This window comes from Pteropus vampyrus, unplaced genomic scaffold, assembly GCF_000151845.1.
Source record: "Pteropus vampyrus isolate Shadow unplaced genomic scaffold, Pvam_2.0 Scaffold307, whole genome shotgun sequence".
Taxonomy (NCBI): Eukaryota; Metazoa; Chordata; class Mammalia; order Chiroptera; family Pteropodidae; genus Pteropus; species Pteropus vampyrus.
Window position 1 is genome coordinate 91481 of NW_011889088.1, and position 17489 is coordinate 108969.

Here is a 17489-nt window from a genome sequence, read left to right on the forward strand (position 1 = left end):
ATTGTTAACTATACCTGTAGTTACTCTGTTATGCTCAGAAGTGGCATGCGTATGGGTCTGTAATTTACATCAATGTCATTATGCTATAAATTTTATTAAGTTGCTTCCTTTTTCACACAACACTATGTCTTCAAGATCTGTTCATAGTGCTATAGGTCCATAGAGATTGTTGCTTTTAACTACAGCGTAGTCTTCTGAGGTGTGAATTTACTACTTTTCTCTTTCCATTGCCCTAGTAATATATATATGGGTTGTTACCTCCCTCTACAACATCAAAAAGCTATGAAGAATATACTCTGTAATATAGGACTTGGACTGGGAGTACTGCTTTACAGCATGTAAGCATTATTTGATTTTGCTAAGTGCCAACTGATTATTTTCCAAAATAGTCGAATCAGTTTATACTCTTGTCGACAGTGCACAAGAATGCCAATTTTTCCATATACTTGTAAATACTTGGTATTATACAACTTATCTTTTTTGTCATTCCAATAGAATAAAAATCTTATTTTATCGTTTTGTTTCACTAATTACTCATGACCTTGAGTATTTCTTTATGCCTCTGTTAGTAATTCAAGATTCCCTTTCTATGAATTGCATTTTAATATTTCCATTTTTTTCTTTGAGGTCTTATTTGTACTGATCTGCAGAAATTCCACACCTATACTTGATAATAATCCTCTGTAGTTTTTGGATGTGTTAAATATCTTTTTCAGAAATTGTGACTATTAACTTTGTCTATAGTTTCTTATTATTGGACAGGAATTCTTATTTTCATGTAGACATACTTTTGGTTTTGAGTTTTAAAAGCCTTTCCCTTCCTCTAAGTAAAAAAATAAATCTCTTACACTTTTTAATTGGCTTTATAGTTGTCCTTTTAAAAATTATGTCTTTAATCTATCTAGGATTCACTCATGTATATGGTGCAAACTAAGGATCCAGTTTTACATCTCTACTTAAAAAGAGCCAGTTTTTCCAAAACTTCCCACTAAACGACCTATACTTTTATCATTACTTTGAGGTATCACCTTTGTCATGTATAAAACTCCCATTTATATAAGGATCTAGTTTACAGCTTTTGTTTCTGTTCCTTTTTCCTATTTGCTTCTGAGCCAGTAACATACATACATGCTTTTAATTATTATGATTTTACAGTATGTCAGCATGGTGTTATTATGATTACATCTAATTTTCTATTATCTTTTTTAGTTGTTTATAGTTGACATAGGTGAATGATTATTTGTTTTCTTAAACTTTTTTTTATGTGGTATAACATATATAGTAGACTGCACAAATCTTAAGCAAAAAATTAAATAATTTTTGCACATGTGTATAATTGTTGTAACCACTATCCAATCCAATACACAGAACATTTCCATCATCCCAGAAAGTTCCTTGTGCGCTCTCCCTATCAGTATCCCCTCCTAGGGTTACTACTATTCTGACTTCTACAACCGTTGATTAGTTTTGCCTGGTTTTAAATGTAATATAAGTGAAATCAAATCATACAATATATATTGTTTTAGTGTGTGATTTCTTTCAACATTGTTAGGAAGATTCATCCATGTTGTGTATCTACGAATAGTTTGTCCCTTTTTAAGACAGTGTGGTATTCCATTGTATGAATTTATTTACCTATTCTATTAATGGATATTTGGGTCATTTCCATTTTTGAGCAATTACAAAGAAAACTGCTCAAACATTCTTGTGCATGTTTTTTGAAGAACATAAAAACTAATTTCTTCAGGGTGTATATACTGGGTCATATGTATGATTCGTTTTAGTTGGCACTGCCAAACATTTTTCCAAAGTGATTGTACCAAGTTACATACACTCCACCTGCAATGCATGAGAGTTCTAGTTGGTCCACATTTTAACCAACACTTTGTATTGTCAATTATTTAAATTAGGCATTCTTTGGCTGTGTAGTGCTACCTTATGGTGGTTTTAATTTGCACTCCTCAATGACTAATGATGTTGAACACATTTTCATATGTTTATTGTCCATTTTGTTTTTCCCTTTGGTGAGATGCCTATTTAAGTCTTTTGGACATTTTTTAATTGAGTTGTCTGTTTTGTTTGTTTGTTTGTTTGTTTGTTTTTTACTGATTTGTAGGAATTCTTTATATATTCTGGATATAAATCCTTACATACTTGGATTGATATATCTTATTAGCATGCCAATTATTTTTAAATAATTTTTAAAATTTTAGAATTGCTTTAGGTTTGCAAAATTATTGCAAAGATAGTAGAGAGAATCCCCTTACACCCCTATTTAATATCTTACATTATTATGGTTCATTAGTCACAATTAATGAACCACTACTGATACATTATTATTAACTAAAGTCTATATTTTATTCAGATGTCTTGTTTTTTCCCTAACATCTTTTTTCTCTTCTAGGACCCCATTCAGAGTACTACATGGTATTTAACATTAATGTCTACTTAGACTTTTCTTGGTTATTATATTTATATTTATATTTTTAAAAACTTTTCATTATTATGAAGTTATAGATTTATAGATAGTTGCAAAGATAATACAAAAATGTCCTGTGTACTCTTTACCCAGTTTCCCCATTATGTCCTCTGTTAGCACAATGTTAAAATCGGGAAATTGACATTGACAATGTGTGTGTATAGTTTTATGTCTTATTATCGAATGTGTAGATTTGTGTAACCACCACTACAATCAAGGTACAAAGCTATTCCATCGCCACATCTCCCTTATGCTACGTTTTTATAGTTATACCACTTTCTCCCCTTCTCTACCACCATCTCTAACCCTTGATGACCATGACTTTATTCTCCAGTTATATAATCATTTTGCCACTATCGAATTTTGAATTGACTTTATTTTTTTTTTTTAGAGCAGTTTAGGTTTATAGAAAAAGTAAGCAGAAAGTACAGAGAGTTCCCATATATATTTTTATTCCTTCTCACACAGTTTCCCCTATCATTAACATTTTGCTTTAGCGTGGTACATTTGTTTTTATTGTTGAGTCAATATTGATACATTGTTAACTAAAGTCCATAGTTTACATTAGGATTCTATGTGTTGTACAGTCTATAGATTTTAACAAATGTATAGTGACATTTATTCACTATTACAGTATCATATGGAATAGTTTCATAACCTTCCTACACTTAGCAATAGGCATTTAAGTTTCTTCTATGTCTTTTTGTGATTTGATAGATCATTTTTTCTTACTTCTGAGTAATATTCCATTGTATGGATGTACTACATGGTTTGTTTATCCATTCATCTATTGAAAACCACCTTAGTTGCTTCCAAGTTTTGATAATTATGAATAAAGCTATTTCAGATTGTACAGATTTCTGTATACATATAAGTTTTCAACTCACTTGGGTAAATGCTAAGGAATGCAATTACTGGATCATATGGTAAGAGTATGTTTAGTTTTGTAAGAAACTGCCAAACTGTCTTCCAAAATGTCTATACCATTTGTCATTCTCAACAACAATGAATAAGAGTTCATGTTGCTCCACATTTTCACCGACATTTGGTGTTGTCAATGTTTTGGATTTTGGCCATTCTAATAGACATATAGTGGTATCTCACTGTTGTGGTAATTTGGAATTTCCTAATGCCATATGATGTGGAGCATCTTTTCATATGCTAATTTGCCATCTGTATATCTTCTCTGGTGAGGTGTCTGTTCAAATTACCATTTATTGACTTACTTATACTCTGTGTATTACTTGTACAGGGCTTTTGCTAATTGTTTGATACACACAACCTTACACCAATCTAATGTTAGAATTGCTTTTGTTCCTATTTTACAGAAGAAAAAATGGAGGTCCTTAGTCATGTCAAAGCTATGAAATTGTAGAGTCAAAATTCTACCCACATTATTTTGACTTTGAGGCTAATATATCTTCTACTAAACCATAATGGTATTGAGGGTGTATAGCTGACTAGAATAATTTTTGCCAATTAAAGCTAGGTGTTTCTGGGTCAGCTCTCAAATAGATTGCCTTCCTACAAAATGAAAGCTACCAAATACCCAAACACAGACCTCTTTCCTGGGAAGTGGGGTAATCTAATCTAAGATTTTCTGGTTATTGTAGCCAGAGCTAAGTCACACATATTCTGACTTTTTCTTCCCTTTCAATCTGCCTGTTGTACTAACTCTGCATATTAAATGACTATTAAATATGTCCTGCATATTAAAGGACAAAGTATGTAGCATATTTCTCCCACATTATGAGTGGGCAGGTAAAAGAAAATTTTTCCATTGTGAGTTAAATGAATAATCCTGATATATGATTTTTCTTTTGATCATCAATACTTGAGGTGATAGAGTATCTACCAGTTCATAGTAGCTAAAAATTGCTTCTGCTTCCAACAATAGTAACAGTGAACACTTCCTGTTGTGAACAACTAGAAACTGAACAAAATATATGAAGCAGTTGTCAGACTACAAACAAGGAACATATTACGATTGTGATCCCTGAGAGAAAGAAAACAAATGAGATAAGCCCAATAGTATTCTCAATTTTGTGTCCAAAGCCACAGTCTTGACCATAGGACAGGAAGGGAGTTCACAGGAAGCGTTGTGGTCTCACTAAATCAAGGAGACATTGTTTAGGGAGTTTAGGGAGACCAAAGTAGATGGAGACAACAGGATAGGGTTTCTTAAAAGAGGAGAACTACATAGAAAAAGAACACAAGACTCGCCCTGAGTCTTTGCTGAGAATTAGGATGTTAATTATAGAGTGAAACTTAAAAGATTGGGCAAAGAGTAACCAGGAAGCTGAGTTGCACCATTCCCAGAGTTCTCAGAGGGCTGGGACCCTGAAGTTCCCACCAACTACACTATAGAGACCATGTTGATCACTTGGGACATCAATAAAAACCCCAAAGACCACACCTTAGTTATACTGTAAAATAACCCTATAATACATGCTAACTTAGACTTACCCTTAAAAACTTTATAAACAAGACTTGAAAGTGTCAAACTGAACCCTAAATAACTTAATTGCCTAGCAGGACAAAGCTCAACATTTATCAAAGAAAGACAAGGAAATTCAATCACTTAATAGCATAAAATTCACAATATCCAGCATCCAATAAAAAATTACCAGACCTGGTAAGAAGTAGTAAAATGTGACACAAATTACTAATAACAGGAATAAACAAAAGGATAGTAGTAGAGACATTAAAAGAGTAATATATGGATATTATGAATCACTTCATGCTAATAAATTTGACAACTTAGATGAAATGAACAAATTCCTTGATACAAATTTTGCTGAAACTGACTTAAGAAAAAGTAAAAAATCTAAATAGTCCTATTCTATTAAAACTTAAATTTTAATTCAAAATCTTTCCAAAAAGAAATCCCCAAGGCTCAGATGGTTTCACCGTTGAGTTCTACCAAATATTTAAGGAAACGATAATACTAATTTTACACAAATTCTTTCAGAAAACAAAGGAGGCTATGAAAAAGTATATAACACCAAATATAATAACCTAGAAGAAATGGACCGGTACTTGGAAAAATACAACCTTCCTAGACTCAATCAAGAAGAACTGGAAAATCGAAATAGACTGATCAGCAGTATGGAAATTGAAACAATCATCAAAAACCTACCAAAAAGTAAAAGTCCAGGACCAAATAGCTTCACCAGTGAATTCTACCAAACATTCAAAGATTTAATACCTATTCTCCTCAAACTCTTCCAAAATAAAAGGAAGAAGAGGCAATACTTCCTAACTCATTTTATGAGGCCAATATTACCCTGACACCGAAATCTGGTAAATATAACAAACAAAAAAGAAAACTACAGACCAATATCTCTCATGAAAACAGATGCAAAAATCCTAAATAAGATACTAGCGACTCGAATACAACAACATATTAAAAAGATTATACACCACAATCAAGTGGGCTTCATCCCAGGGGCACAGGGATGGTTCAACATACGCAAATCGATTAATGTGATGCATCACATAAATTAAAAAATAAGAATCATATGATCATATCAATAGATGCAGAAAAAGGCTTCAACAAGATACAGCATCCATTTATGATCAAAACACTTCACAAAATCAGTACAGAAGGAAATACCTTAACATAATAAGGCCATTTATGACAAACCCTCAGCCAACATTATACGTAATGGTGAAAAAGTAAAAACTTTCCCCCTAAGATCAGGAACAAGACAAGGCTGTCCGCTATTGCCACTATTATTCAATATAACATTGGAGGTCCTAGCGAGTGCAATCAGACAAGAGAAAGATATAAAAGTCATCCAAATAAGAAACTATTTGCAGATGACATGATTCTCTATATAGAAAACCCTAAAGACTCCTCAAGAACACTACTAGAAACAATAAGCAAATACAGTAAAGTCTCTGGTTATAAAATCAACATTCAAAAATCCATAGCTTTCCTAAACTCTAATAACGAAGTGTCAGAAAAAGAAGTGGAAAAAATAATTCCTTTGGCAATTGCAACAAAAGAATAAAACACCTAGGAATAAATTTAATGAAACATGTGAAGGACCTATATAATGAAAATTACAGGACTCTATTAAAGAAATTGAAGAAGATACAAAGAAATGGAAAGATATTTTGTGTTCTTGGAAGAATCAACATAGTTAAAATGACCATATTACCTAAAGCATTATACAGATTTAATGCAATCTCCATCAAAATCCCATTGACATTTTTTAAAGAAATAGAACAAAAAATCATTAGATTTGTATGGAAGCAGAAAAGACCCCGAATTGCCAAAGCCATCCTGAGAAAAAAGAACAAGGCTGGAGGCATCACTCTGCCTGACTTCAAATTATATTACGAAGCGACAATAATCAAAATGGCATGGTATTGGCAGGAAAACAGATACAGAGACCAGTGGAACAGAACTGAGAGTCCAGAAGTAAATCCATATTTTATATGGGCAAATAATTTTTGACAAAGAAGCCAAAAACATACAGTGGAGAAAGGAAAGCCTCTTCAATAAATGATGCTGGGAAAACTGGAAAGCCACCTGCAAAAGAATGAAACTAGACTGTTGTCTATCACCACACACCAAAATTAACTCAAAATGGATTAAGGATCTGAATATAACACCTGAAACAATAAAATGCATAGAAGAAAACATAGGAACTAAACTCAAGGACCTTGGACTTAAAGAGGATTTTATGAATTTGATCTCAAAGGCAAGGGAAGTAAAAGCAAAAATAATGAATGGGACTACATTAAACTAAAGAGCTTTTGCTCAGCAAAAGAAACTGGCAACAAGGTAAAGAGACAACCATCAGAATGGGAAAATATATTTGCAAGCAACACCTCCAATAAGGGCCTAATATCCAAAATATACAAAGAACTCATATGACTGAATAACAACAACAAAATAAACGATTCAATCAAAAAATGGGCAGAGGATCTGAACAGACACTTCTCCCCAGAGGACATACAAATGGCCAACAAATACATGAAAAGATGCTCAACATTGCTAGCTATTAGAGAAATGCAAATCAAAACCACAATAAGATACCATCTCACACCTGTTAGAATAGCTATAATCAACAGGACAAGTAATAAGAAATGCTGGAGAGAATGCGGAGAAAAAGGAACCCTCATATACTGCTGGTGGGACTGCAAATTGGTACAACCACTGTGGAACACAATATGGAGGTTCCTCAAAAAACTAATTGATCTACCATGTGATCCAGCAATCCTTCTACTGGGTATTTACCCCAAAGACTTGAAAACCCATATCCAAAAAGATATTTGCACACCGAGGTTCATAGCAGCATTATTCACAGTGACCAGCACGTGGAAGCAACCAAAGTGTCCTATGATAGATGATTGGCTAAAGAAGCTGTGGTACATATATATGTATAATGGAATATTACTCAGCCATAAGAAGAGATGAAATACTGCCATTTGCGTCAACCTGAATGGATCTTGAGATAATCATGCTAAGCCAAATAAAGCAGACAGAAAAAGTTAAAAATCACATAATATCACTTATATGTGGGATATAAACCTAAAAGCAACAAATGATCAGGACAAACAAAAAGGGACTCATGGACATGGACTAATAGACTAGTGGTTATTAGTGGGGTGGGGGAGGAGGGGAGAGGTAGACGGGATAAAGAGGGTCAAATATAGAGTTTAGGGGGAGGGTGAAGTGGGTAAAGTGAATCAAATATATGGTAGCTGAAGGAAATTAGACTTTGAGTGGTAAACACACAATAGAATATACAGATGTCAAATGATAATATACACCTAAAAATTATATAATTGTATTAACCAATTTTATCCCAATAAACTTAATGAAAAATTTAATAAATTAATAAATAAATAAATTTCCAGTCATATAATTTACATTCTTTGTGTCATTAACTTGACAAAATATAAATAAATGTACAGATAAATTATGTGTGCTAATCACATTTCCAGGTAAATTCTGTAAATTCTTGAAGGGTCTTGGAAACAAGCCCTACAGATGAATAAAGGAACTCTGGCTCCCTGGATAGGGTCCAGCACTTGATGAGTGCCATTCTCTTTGAAGCATGAAACATAGGCCCCGTTCCAGCTGTAGTTGTGCAAATCTTGCTGACTTTCAGTTCTCAGTATTCAGAGAGAAAAGGAATTAACATTTTTGGAGCACTTTTTATGTGTCAGGTGCTTTTACATACATTATGCTAGCTATGCTATAATTGTCACAACTCCATGATGTAAAAGTCAATTCTGGAATCTAAAATAGATATGTAGTAGTGCAAAGAGGACTGGCTTTGGAGTCAAGAAGATTGAGGTTTCAATTCTGGCTCAGCTACCAACTCATTACTAGTTCATTCATTCTTTCTTCATTTATTCACTCAAATATTGAAATTCTGGTAGACATTAAAGCTGTGTGGTAGTTGGTGAGGATACGAAAGTGAATAAACATAATATTTACAGAGCATTTGAAATCTTGCTTCCCAGAAAATGTCAACAATTTGGCTAAAATAAAGTCACGAAAATTGAAAAATAAAGAAACAATTCTTATTTTCAAGGTCCTTGCATTTGAGGAATAAGGTAGAGAGAGAAAACTCTTAAACAGATTGTATCAGTACCATAATAAAGCTATCTACAGGTTATATTATGAAAACTATGACTTTTCACACCTAAGTAACCTATTTGAGACCTGGGTTTTCATTTGTAAATCAGGAATAATTATATCTCACTCCTAGTTACAGTGGCTGGCCTATAAGAGATATTAGTATTGCAAAGCCCACTATTCTAGGGAAAAAAATTTGTGCCTCCCTTCCTTTTTGCAAACTAAAAACAATAGATGATATTTTAACAAATTGTATTTGAAGGCTTATGACTTTTTTAAGTATTGTTTAAAAAACAAAATTAACAAATGGGCAGAGGACCAATATAGATATTTCTCCAAAGAGGACATATAGATGACCAATAGCCATGAAAAGATGCTCGATGTCGCTAATCATCAGATAAATGAAAATTAAAACCACAATAAGATATCACCTTACACTTATCAGAATGGTATCATAAGCAAATATAAAAATCACAAGTGTTGGCAAGAATGTGGAAAAAAGGGGAATCCTCGTGCACTGTTGGTAAGATTGCAAATTGTACAGCCACTGTGGAAAACAGTTTGGAGGTTCCTCAAAAAATTGAGAATAGAACCACCTTATGACCCATTGATTCCACTTCTGGGTATTTATCCAAAGAAAATCAAAGCACTAATTTGAAAAGATATATGCATCCCTATGTTCAATGTAGCACCATTTACAATAGCCAAGATATGGAAGCACCAAGGTGTTCATCAACAGATGATTGGTTAAAGAAGTTGTGGTGCATCTATACAATGGAATATTACTCGGCCATGAAAAAATGAAATCTTTTCAATGCAACAACATGGATGGACCTAGAGGATATTATGCTAAGTGAGATAAGTCAGATAGAAAAAGAGAAATACCATATAATTTCACTTCTATGTGGAATCTAAAGGACAAAATAAATGAACAAACAAAATGGAGACAGATACAGAAAACAAACTTGTGATTGCCAGATGGGAGGGGAACTGGGAGGCTGGGTGAAAAAGATGAAAGGATTAAGAAGATTTAGTAGATACCAAATAGTCATGGGGATGTGAAGTACAGCATAAGGATTGTAGTCAATAATATTGTTAATAACCATGTATGGTTCCAGGTAATCCAGAGAGATCACTTCATAAATTATATAAATGTCTAAACACTATGCTGTACACCTGAAAGTAATATAAAATAACGAATGAAAAATTAAAATTAAAATATTTCAACCGAGTAAATTTGGAGATCTAATTGTATTTAGTTAAGCTTTCACGAATTGGGCAGTATCCCATCTAGCAACTAGAAGGGCACTGATGAGCTGTACAAAATGGGAGGTATTTATAGGCAGAAAGAAGGTGAGACTAAGAAATTAAAAGAGTGGATTATTACAGGCAAGGACACTTTCTCTTATGGGAAGGCAGGGGATCTTCTTAGGCAGATTATCTCACTAGTGTTGATCAGGAAATTTCAGACTGATTACGTTTCTGGGAAAGGAAAAGTTGAAATTAGATCAGGTATTAAATCTAGAGCTGGTATCATAGGCTTTATGACACAAATTTAGGCCTGTGCTATTCTGTTTAACACTATGTTTACATAACTTTATAACAATAGCAGATATGAAAGAAAATTATTCAAAATCTCACTATCCTAGGAAATCAATTAATTTCATTTGCCAGCTTTGTTTCTGTCTTTGTCCATGTTATAAAGCTATATTCTTATGTTTTTTATTGTCACAAGGTATATTATAGTAAATAATATAAAATATTATATATTATTATTAATATATAATTATATATTATATGGTGTGAAATATTTAATTGAATGAATTCTTGTAATTTGCTTAGCCGTTCTCATATTGTTCCACGTTTCTCTTGAGAGGGAGAGTGATTCAGTGGAATGAAAACCTCAAAAAGAGGAACATTCTAGGTTTGAAATCTTAGATGAACATCTTACTATGAAGCGACATTGGGCAAGTTATTTAACCCTTCTTTGCTTTAAATAAACCATTTCTTTAATTGTTTTAAAGAAGGTACGTTTTAATAGGAATTATACTTCTTTCTGCATTTAGATGTGATTTACATCACATCTGCCAGAATTTGGATACTTAATAAAAAGCCATAATTTTAGTATTTGATTATAATAATATGAAATGTGATAAATACTTTTCACACATAAGGTTTATTTAATTTTGTTATTTCCTTAAGATAGTCTCACAAATGGATATACGCAGATCAAAGATTATGAACATTTTTATCGCATATAGAAACAGCCACAAACTGCTTTTCAAGATTTCTTTCAATTATACAACTACTAGCAGTGGGTCGCATCACGCATTGTATCAGATTCACCTCGTAGTCACCATAAGTATATTATTAAGTGAAATAGTTGTAATTGATTATTTTAATTTTCTTTCTGTGTGGTCTAAATATTTTTCTTTTTTGAATTCCAAGACGTCTGTTAAGAGGGACACAGCTCAGGGCCACGTGGGCTACGGGCTGCACACGTGGACTACATATCCCAAGGTGCTCCGCGGCGCGCCGACAGGAAGTGGCCGGAGCATCTCCCGCCTCCACGCCGAGGCGAAGAGGTTCTATCCGGGGCCTTGGCGCTTCTCTTTCCTTTCGCGCCGGTTGCCGCTGCGGAGCGCGGCGGGTCCATGTGCGCAGTGTGCGGCGCTGTTCTAGGCTCAGAAGCACCAGAGCCCCGGGTTTGACCGAGTCTGCGCTGTGATGGACCCCAACACCATTATCGAGGCCCTGCGGGGCACCATGGACCCAGCCCTGCGTGAGGCCGCGGAGCGCCAGCTCAATGAAGTAAGGACGCAAGGCTGGCGGCGGCGGCGGGCGGACAGGCGGTCTGTCTATGGCCGGCCGATCCCTCCAGGCCTGGCCAGAGACGCGGACGGCGTAGCTGAGGGGCCCGACCGGAGAGGTGGGGCGGGGACCTGACGGCGACAGCCACGCCGGGGCGCCTCAGGCTGCTGCGGTGGCGGTGACGGTGGCAGCGGCCCAGGCAGGCAGCCTTTGCGTCGTATCCTGAGCTGGGCCTCTGGCTGCGGTCGAGGCACGAGGAGTCGGCTGAGGCGAGGCAGGCGTGACGGGCTGGACACATGGCTGGGTCGGGTCGCCGGCCGCCCTCTGGCTCATTTCCCGCTAGTTCCTCGCGCCCAGGAGGGGGCGAAACTCGCTGAGAGGTTTTTCCGACGTTTCCGGGAGCAGTCTTGCTGGCGCCGGGTTTTGGAAGGGCTCCTGGGAATATAGAGCTAGTCCTTTGGGAGCTGCGCCTGTCAGCTTGTCAGTTCACTGGGCTGATCAGCGACCTGCACAACTTTCTCCTCTCCGGTTGAGCTGCTAGGGAGAGCTTTCAGAGGCAAGCCCCCGCCTCTTTAGCAGGCTGAGGGGACAGCGGGATACTCAGTGAGTCTGATTCACTGCTCTTAATACCTCAGTCGGAGGCAGAGCGGTGTGGTGGAAAAGTGTCAGGAGAACTGCACCCTTCTAGGTAGAGCTGCAACACTAATTTCGACTGACCTTGGGCAAGTCGTTTTGTTGCTGAGTTTTTCCCATTCATAAAATTAGGCCATAGGGTTGCTCTGACGGTCAAGTGAGACAATTTAAGACAGGGTGCCTTGAGTGAGTATTTGAAAGGCTTCTTAGAAGGACCACTGTAACTTATGCCAGTTAATAAGTGTCCTTGGTATACTGATTTTGCCAGCTTTAGTGAGATCTAGTGTACAGTTTTTTAACGTAAAAAGAGGTCCCTCTTTAAAGTAGAAATTGGATTATTTTATGTTCCTCTTAGTTGGTAGGCAAATTATTTAAAACCATTTATATTGATTTACAAGAAGCCGCAGGAGCATCTCAATTGAACATCTTGAATGTGCAGTGCAGTTTTAGAGATCCCTGCCCTTAAGGAACTTGTATTTTAAGAATAGTACCCACAAAGTTTAGACAAATTAAGTGTAAAGTTATTTTAAAATAAAAAGTTAAATCTATTTTATATGTAAATGAGACTATCTTTAGATAATACTTAGAGTGATGCTCAAACTCTTAAGCTCAGAGTAGCCTTGGGGAGGGGCTTAAGATTTCTTTTGTATATAAAATAATGAGTTAAAACAAATCCCCAAATTGAACCATTACTAAAGTATGGAGAGAGTTATGGATCACTTTTTATTTTGATTTGTGATAGGTTAAGATGAACATTATTTTGTTTATGAAGTATTAATGCATGTATAAGCCTGGGCACTCTAAAAGTTTAGTAATAGTTATTTCTACCGTGACTTTGCTCTAATAACACATTATTTTGATTATATATTTTTGCATATAATTGTCGATTTTAAAAATTATTGAGTTGGTTCTCTTGTAGCAAAATTGGTATATAATGCTTCCTGCAAATTTGAAATTCATTTATTCCTCCAGCAGGTATTGAATGTATAGTTCTATGCATTAATATCTTGTAATAGAGACCTGGGGTAAGTATTTCACAAACTAGTGTTTGGAAGATAAATAGTATTCAAAACTGTTAAGCTATTAGGGTCTTTGGAATACTCTGGAATAGTGAACACTGCTTATCTTTTCTGTCAAAGATAATTTGGTATCTGGGCTGCATTACTGTGATTGTTAGCTATTTATGTTTTGCAAATTTCTTTCCATTATTACACCTAGATATTTTTAGTAATTTTCCTAAGGTAACTTTTCTATTAATTTCAATTCTAATTTTCATTTTAATGAAGTGATTCCATTTGAATATTTTTTTGTTTTGACTTTCTCTGTGGCAGAACCTTGATTCGGGAAATAGATCTCAGTTAAGTCTTGAGAACCTTGACTATAGTAAGAATGAGGAAATAGCATTTTATATCTGGCAGGCTCTTCTTTCTTTAGCTAAGATAGGATGAACCAAACATTCCTTGATGTCTCGACAGAAGCTGTATTTTGGTTCATTTAGTTAAAAGAAAAAAGATCTTTGACATTTAAATGGATCTCTTAAGCTAACTGAAGTAATCACTAATTGTAAAAATTATAAATGTTATCAAAGTATTATAGTGCAGGTAGTTAAAAAATAAAGTGCTTCTGTCTCAGAGCTATTGCACTTAACTATTTTTTTTGGAACCCCTTTTACTCAGTTATCTCCCAGGATTGTTCTCACTTCTATCACTGTTCAAATGTTTCCATATCACTAAAGAGTTGCTGGACTACTTCACTCGCTATCTCCCTTTGCTTGTTTATTTTTCTGTATGGTACTGATTTATCATCATATATATTTTACTTGTTGTTCTCCCCACTATAATTTTGAGTTTCAGGAGGTCAGTAATTTTGCCTTTAATACTGTGATTCTTTGATTTGTCAATGTTAGGATTTACTGACTTCTTGTTATAATAGGAAACAAAAGTTATTTAGTCTATTATACCACCTCTACCTCAAAGATTTTGGGGGTGTACATATATTTACATATTACATATATATAAAGTTAAGGAAGTTTGATTAGACCGTTAGAGACCAGAGTAAGGACTCTGTTTTTGGAAGATATTTTCAAGAAACATCTGACTTAGTATTCTCCACTGACTGACTCTGTAGTATGTTAAGATTTTTTTTTTTTTTGAACTGCTGTTATAATTTTAAAACTGGAGGAAACCATTAAAAAGTAGAAGTATTCTTGGAAATATGATTGAAAATCACCTTAGCCTTTTTAAAAAAAATCTACTGAAGAATTCTGTACTGGTTGGGGATATTAGGAAAGTTATTTAATCTCTAAGCATCATTTTCCCTGTGTATAAAACAAAAGTAGTTATGTATGTCATTGTGTTACTTGGGTTGAGTGAGGTGATGGTGTGTAAAAAATTTCAGAAAATGGCACCTACTAAGTTCTCTCCAGATTATTTGAATTGCTGGTTGATTAACCAATCCAACATGCCATGTATTTTATTTCCTATCTTAGTCTACTAACTTAGTAGTTGTACATCTCATTGGAAGGTGATCAGCGCTCATGGTGGAAGAACATAAGTACATATTCTTTGGACACTAAGATCACTAAGTAGATAGAATTGTAACATGAGAATTAGGACAGTTATAAGCACAATGCCTGGCACATTATAGGCTCTCAGTAAATATTTGCTGAACGAAAGAGAAATAAGAACTTAAATAATACTCAGAAATGTTAAGAGCACTCATCTTTGAATCTTTCAAGTACGTTTGTTACAGGGCCTGTCACTTCTCATTTAAATTCTAAACTTTGAGATTGACTTTTGTATATCTAGAAGTATAGTTTTTAAAAACTTGTTTAGGTAATCTTAAATATGTGACATTTGGTATTCATTCATTTAATGTTAATTGTTATGTTCTAGAGCAGGAGTTCCCAAACTCTCCTCCCCGCCTGCCACCGGACCACAGCCGGTACCATGGCCTGTTAGGAACCGGGCCACACAGCAGCGGGGATGAGTGCTCCCCAGCGCTAGCATCACTGCCTCAGCTCCACCTGAGAGCATCAGACATTAGAGTTTCATAGGAGCACCAGTCCCTGGTGCCAAAAGGTTAGGTACCGCTGTTCTAGAGACTGTCCTTGGGGTTACAAAGACTGTCCTTTCTTAAATGTATACACAAGACACACTCAGAAATACTTGTTTCTGCATTTGTGTGTGATAAAAATAAAAAGTTTTTGGCAATTTATTTTAATAGACAACAGTTTCTGCTCTATTCCTGCTTTAACTCCAGTGTTCTTTAGTGGAAACCTTTCTATATACAAACCTTTACTCATGCTGCTCACCCCTCCTGTTAAGCTCTTATCACCTTAAACTAAAAATTTTCCTCATGAATTCTGTCTTACATGCAATCTTTTTCTACTCTGACCTATGGTTCTGTGTAAGCTCAAAACTCATATTTTTAACACCTTGTATATTCTCCCTTTTTGAACTAGTTAATTGCTGTCTCTTCTACAATAAAAGTTCATTGATTTTTAATTTATCTCCAATGGGAATTAAATCTTTAGATTAAGATTTTTTTTTTAACCCTGGAGTATTAGCTGAGAGTAGACATTCAACAAATAATTATTTCTGTTGTTTAAAAAATATTTAAGTGCCTGTCAAGTGGTTTTTCTTAATTTGAACATTAACGCTGTCTTTATTTTACATGTGTTTTTATAATTGTACAGGTCTGCAGTCTTTTTTTTCATTTTTAAACTTTTATTAAGGTATAATTTACATTCCATAAAATTCACCTTCTTTAAGTAAAATTAGTGATTTAGTGGATTTATTGAGTGGCACAACTGTCAGCGATCTAGTTTTGGAACATTTCCATTACCCCAATTACTCTTTCCAGTTAACCCCCTATGCCAGCCCCAGGCAATTGCTAATCTACTTTGTCTCGATTTTCTTGGGAATCTGGTGTCCAATATTTAGTGTTACTTTAAATTAATTTGTTACATCCTTTGGAAGAATATAAGACTTCCTGCATTAGAGAGTTCAGCAGGGTGGAAATTTATATGGGGCAGGTAGATGTCCCAAGTTGAGTTTGCTTGTGCTCTTCCTGCTAACAGGAATATCTTTTCTTTCTTAAACTTAGTCTGGCTCAGTTGTCTGAAAGTTACACTTTTTTTCATCAATTGCACTTTACGATGTATGCTTGTGTGTTTTTGAAGTCAAAGTGACTTAAAATAATAGTAATTAATTATTTTCGTAATTCGGTTTCATTAGTTTTTTAAAATAATTATTGAACTCAGATACTATACAAAGCATCCAATTCCGTGCATTTTAGTATATTCTGAGTTATGCGGTCATCACCACAAAACTTTAGAACATTTTCCTCACCTCAAAGAGAAACCCCATACCCATTAGCAGTCATTCCCCTTTTTCCTCCACACTCCTAGTCCTAGGCTACTTTCTGTCTATATAGATTTGCTATTCTGGACATTTCATATAAATGAAATCATACACTATTTATTCTTTTGTGACTGGCTTCTTTCATATAGCACAGTGGTTTTAAGGTTCATACATGTAGCATGTATCAGTATTTCATTCTTTATATTACTGAATAATATTCCATCATATATATGGATATGCCACATTTTGCTTATCCACTCATCAATTGATAAACATGTGGGTTGTTTCCACTTTGGGCTATTATGAATACTGTTGCTTTAAATGTTCAGGCAAAGTAGTCCTGTTTATTTTTTTTAAATTGAGGGATAAATTAACCTATAATACCAAGCTCAAAAATATACAGCCCAGTCAATTTTTACCCATCCAGATAAAGATACATGTAACATTTTCATTGGCCTACAACTTTCCCTTGAGACTCTTCCCAATCAATACTTTTCCTCCCCCAGGTTACCATTATTCTGATTTCTGTCAACTATAGATTAGATTTGCCTTTCCTTGAACTTCATGTACATAGAATCACATGGTATGTACCCAGTTAATC

At 34.9% G+C, this 17489-nt stretch overlaps 1 protein-coding gene across 1 annotated transcript in view; it reads left to right on the forward strand.

Annotated features, from left to right (window-relative positions):
• Positions 1-11638: 11638 nt before the first annotated feature.
• The window catches only part of IPO7 (importin 7), a 40570-nt gene continuing 34719 nt past the window's right edge, over positions 11639-17489 (forward strand). Inside the window, exon 1 of the mRNA XM_011377239.2 lies at positions 11639-11891. Coding sequence (XP_011375541.1) covers positions 11808-11891 — 84 coding nt within the window. The 5' untranslated portion in view covers positions 11639-11807. The remainder of the gene's footprint in view (positions 11892-17489) is intronic.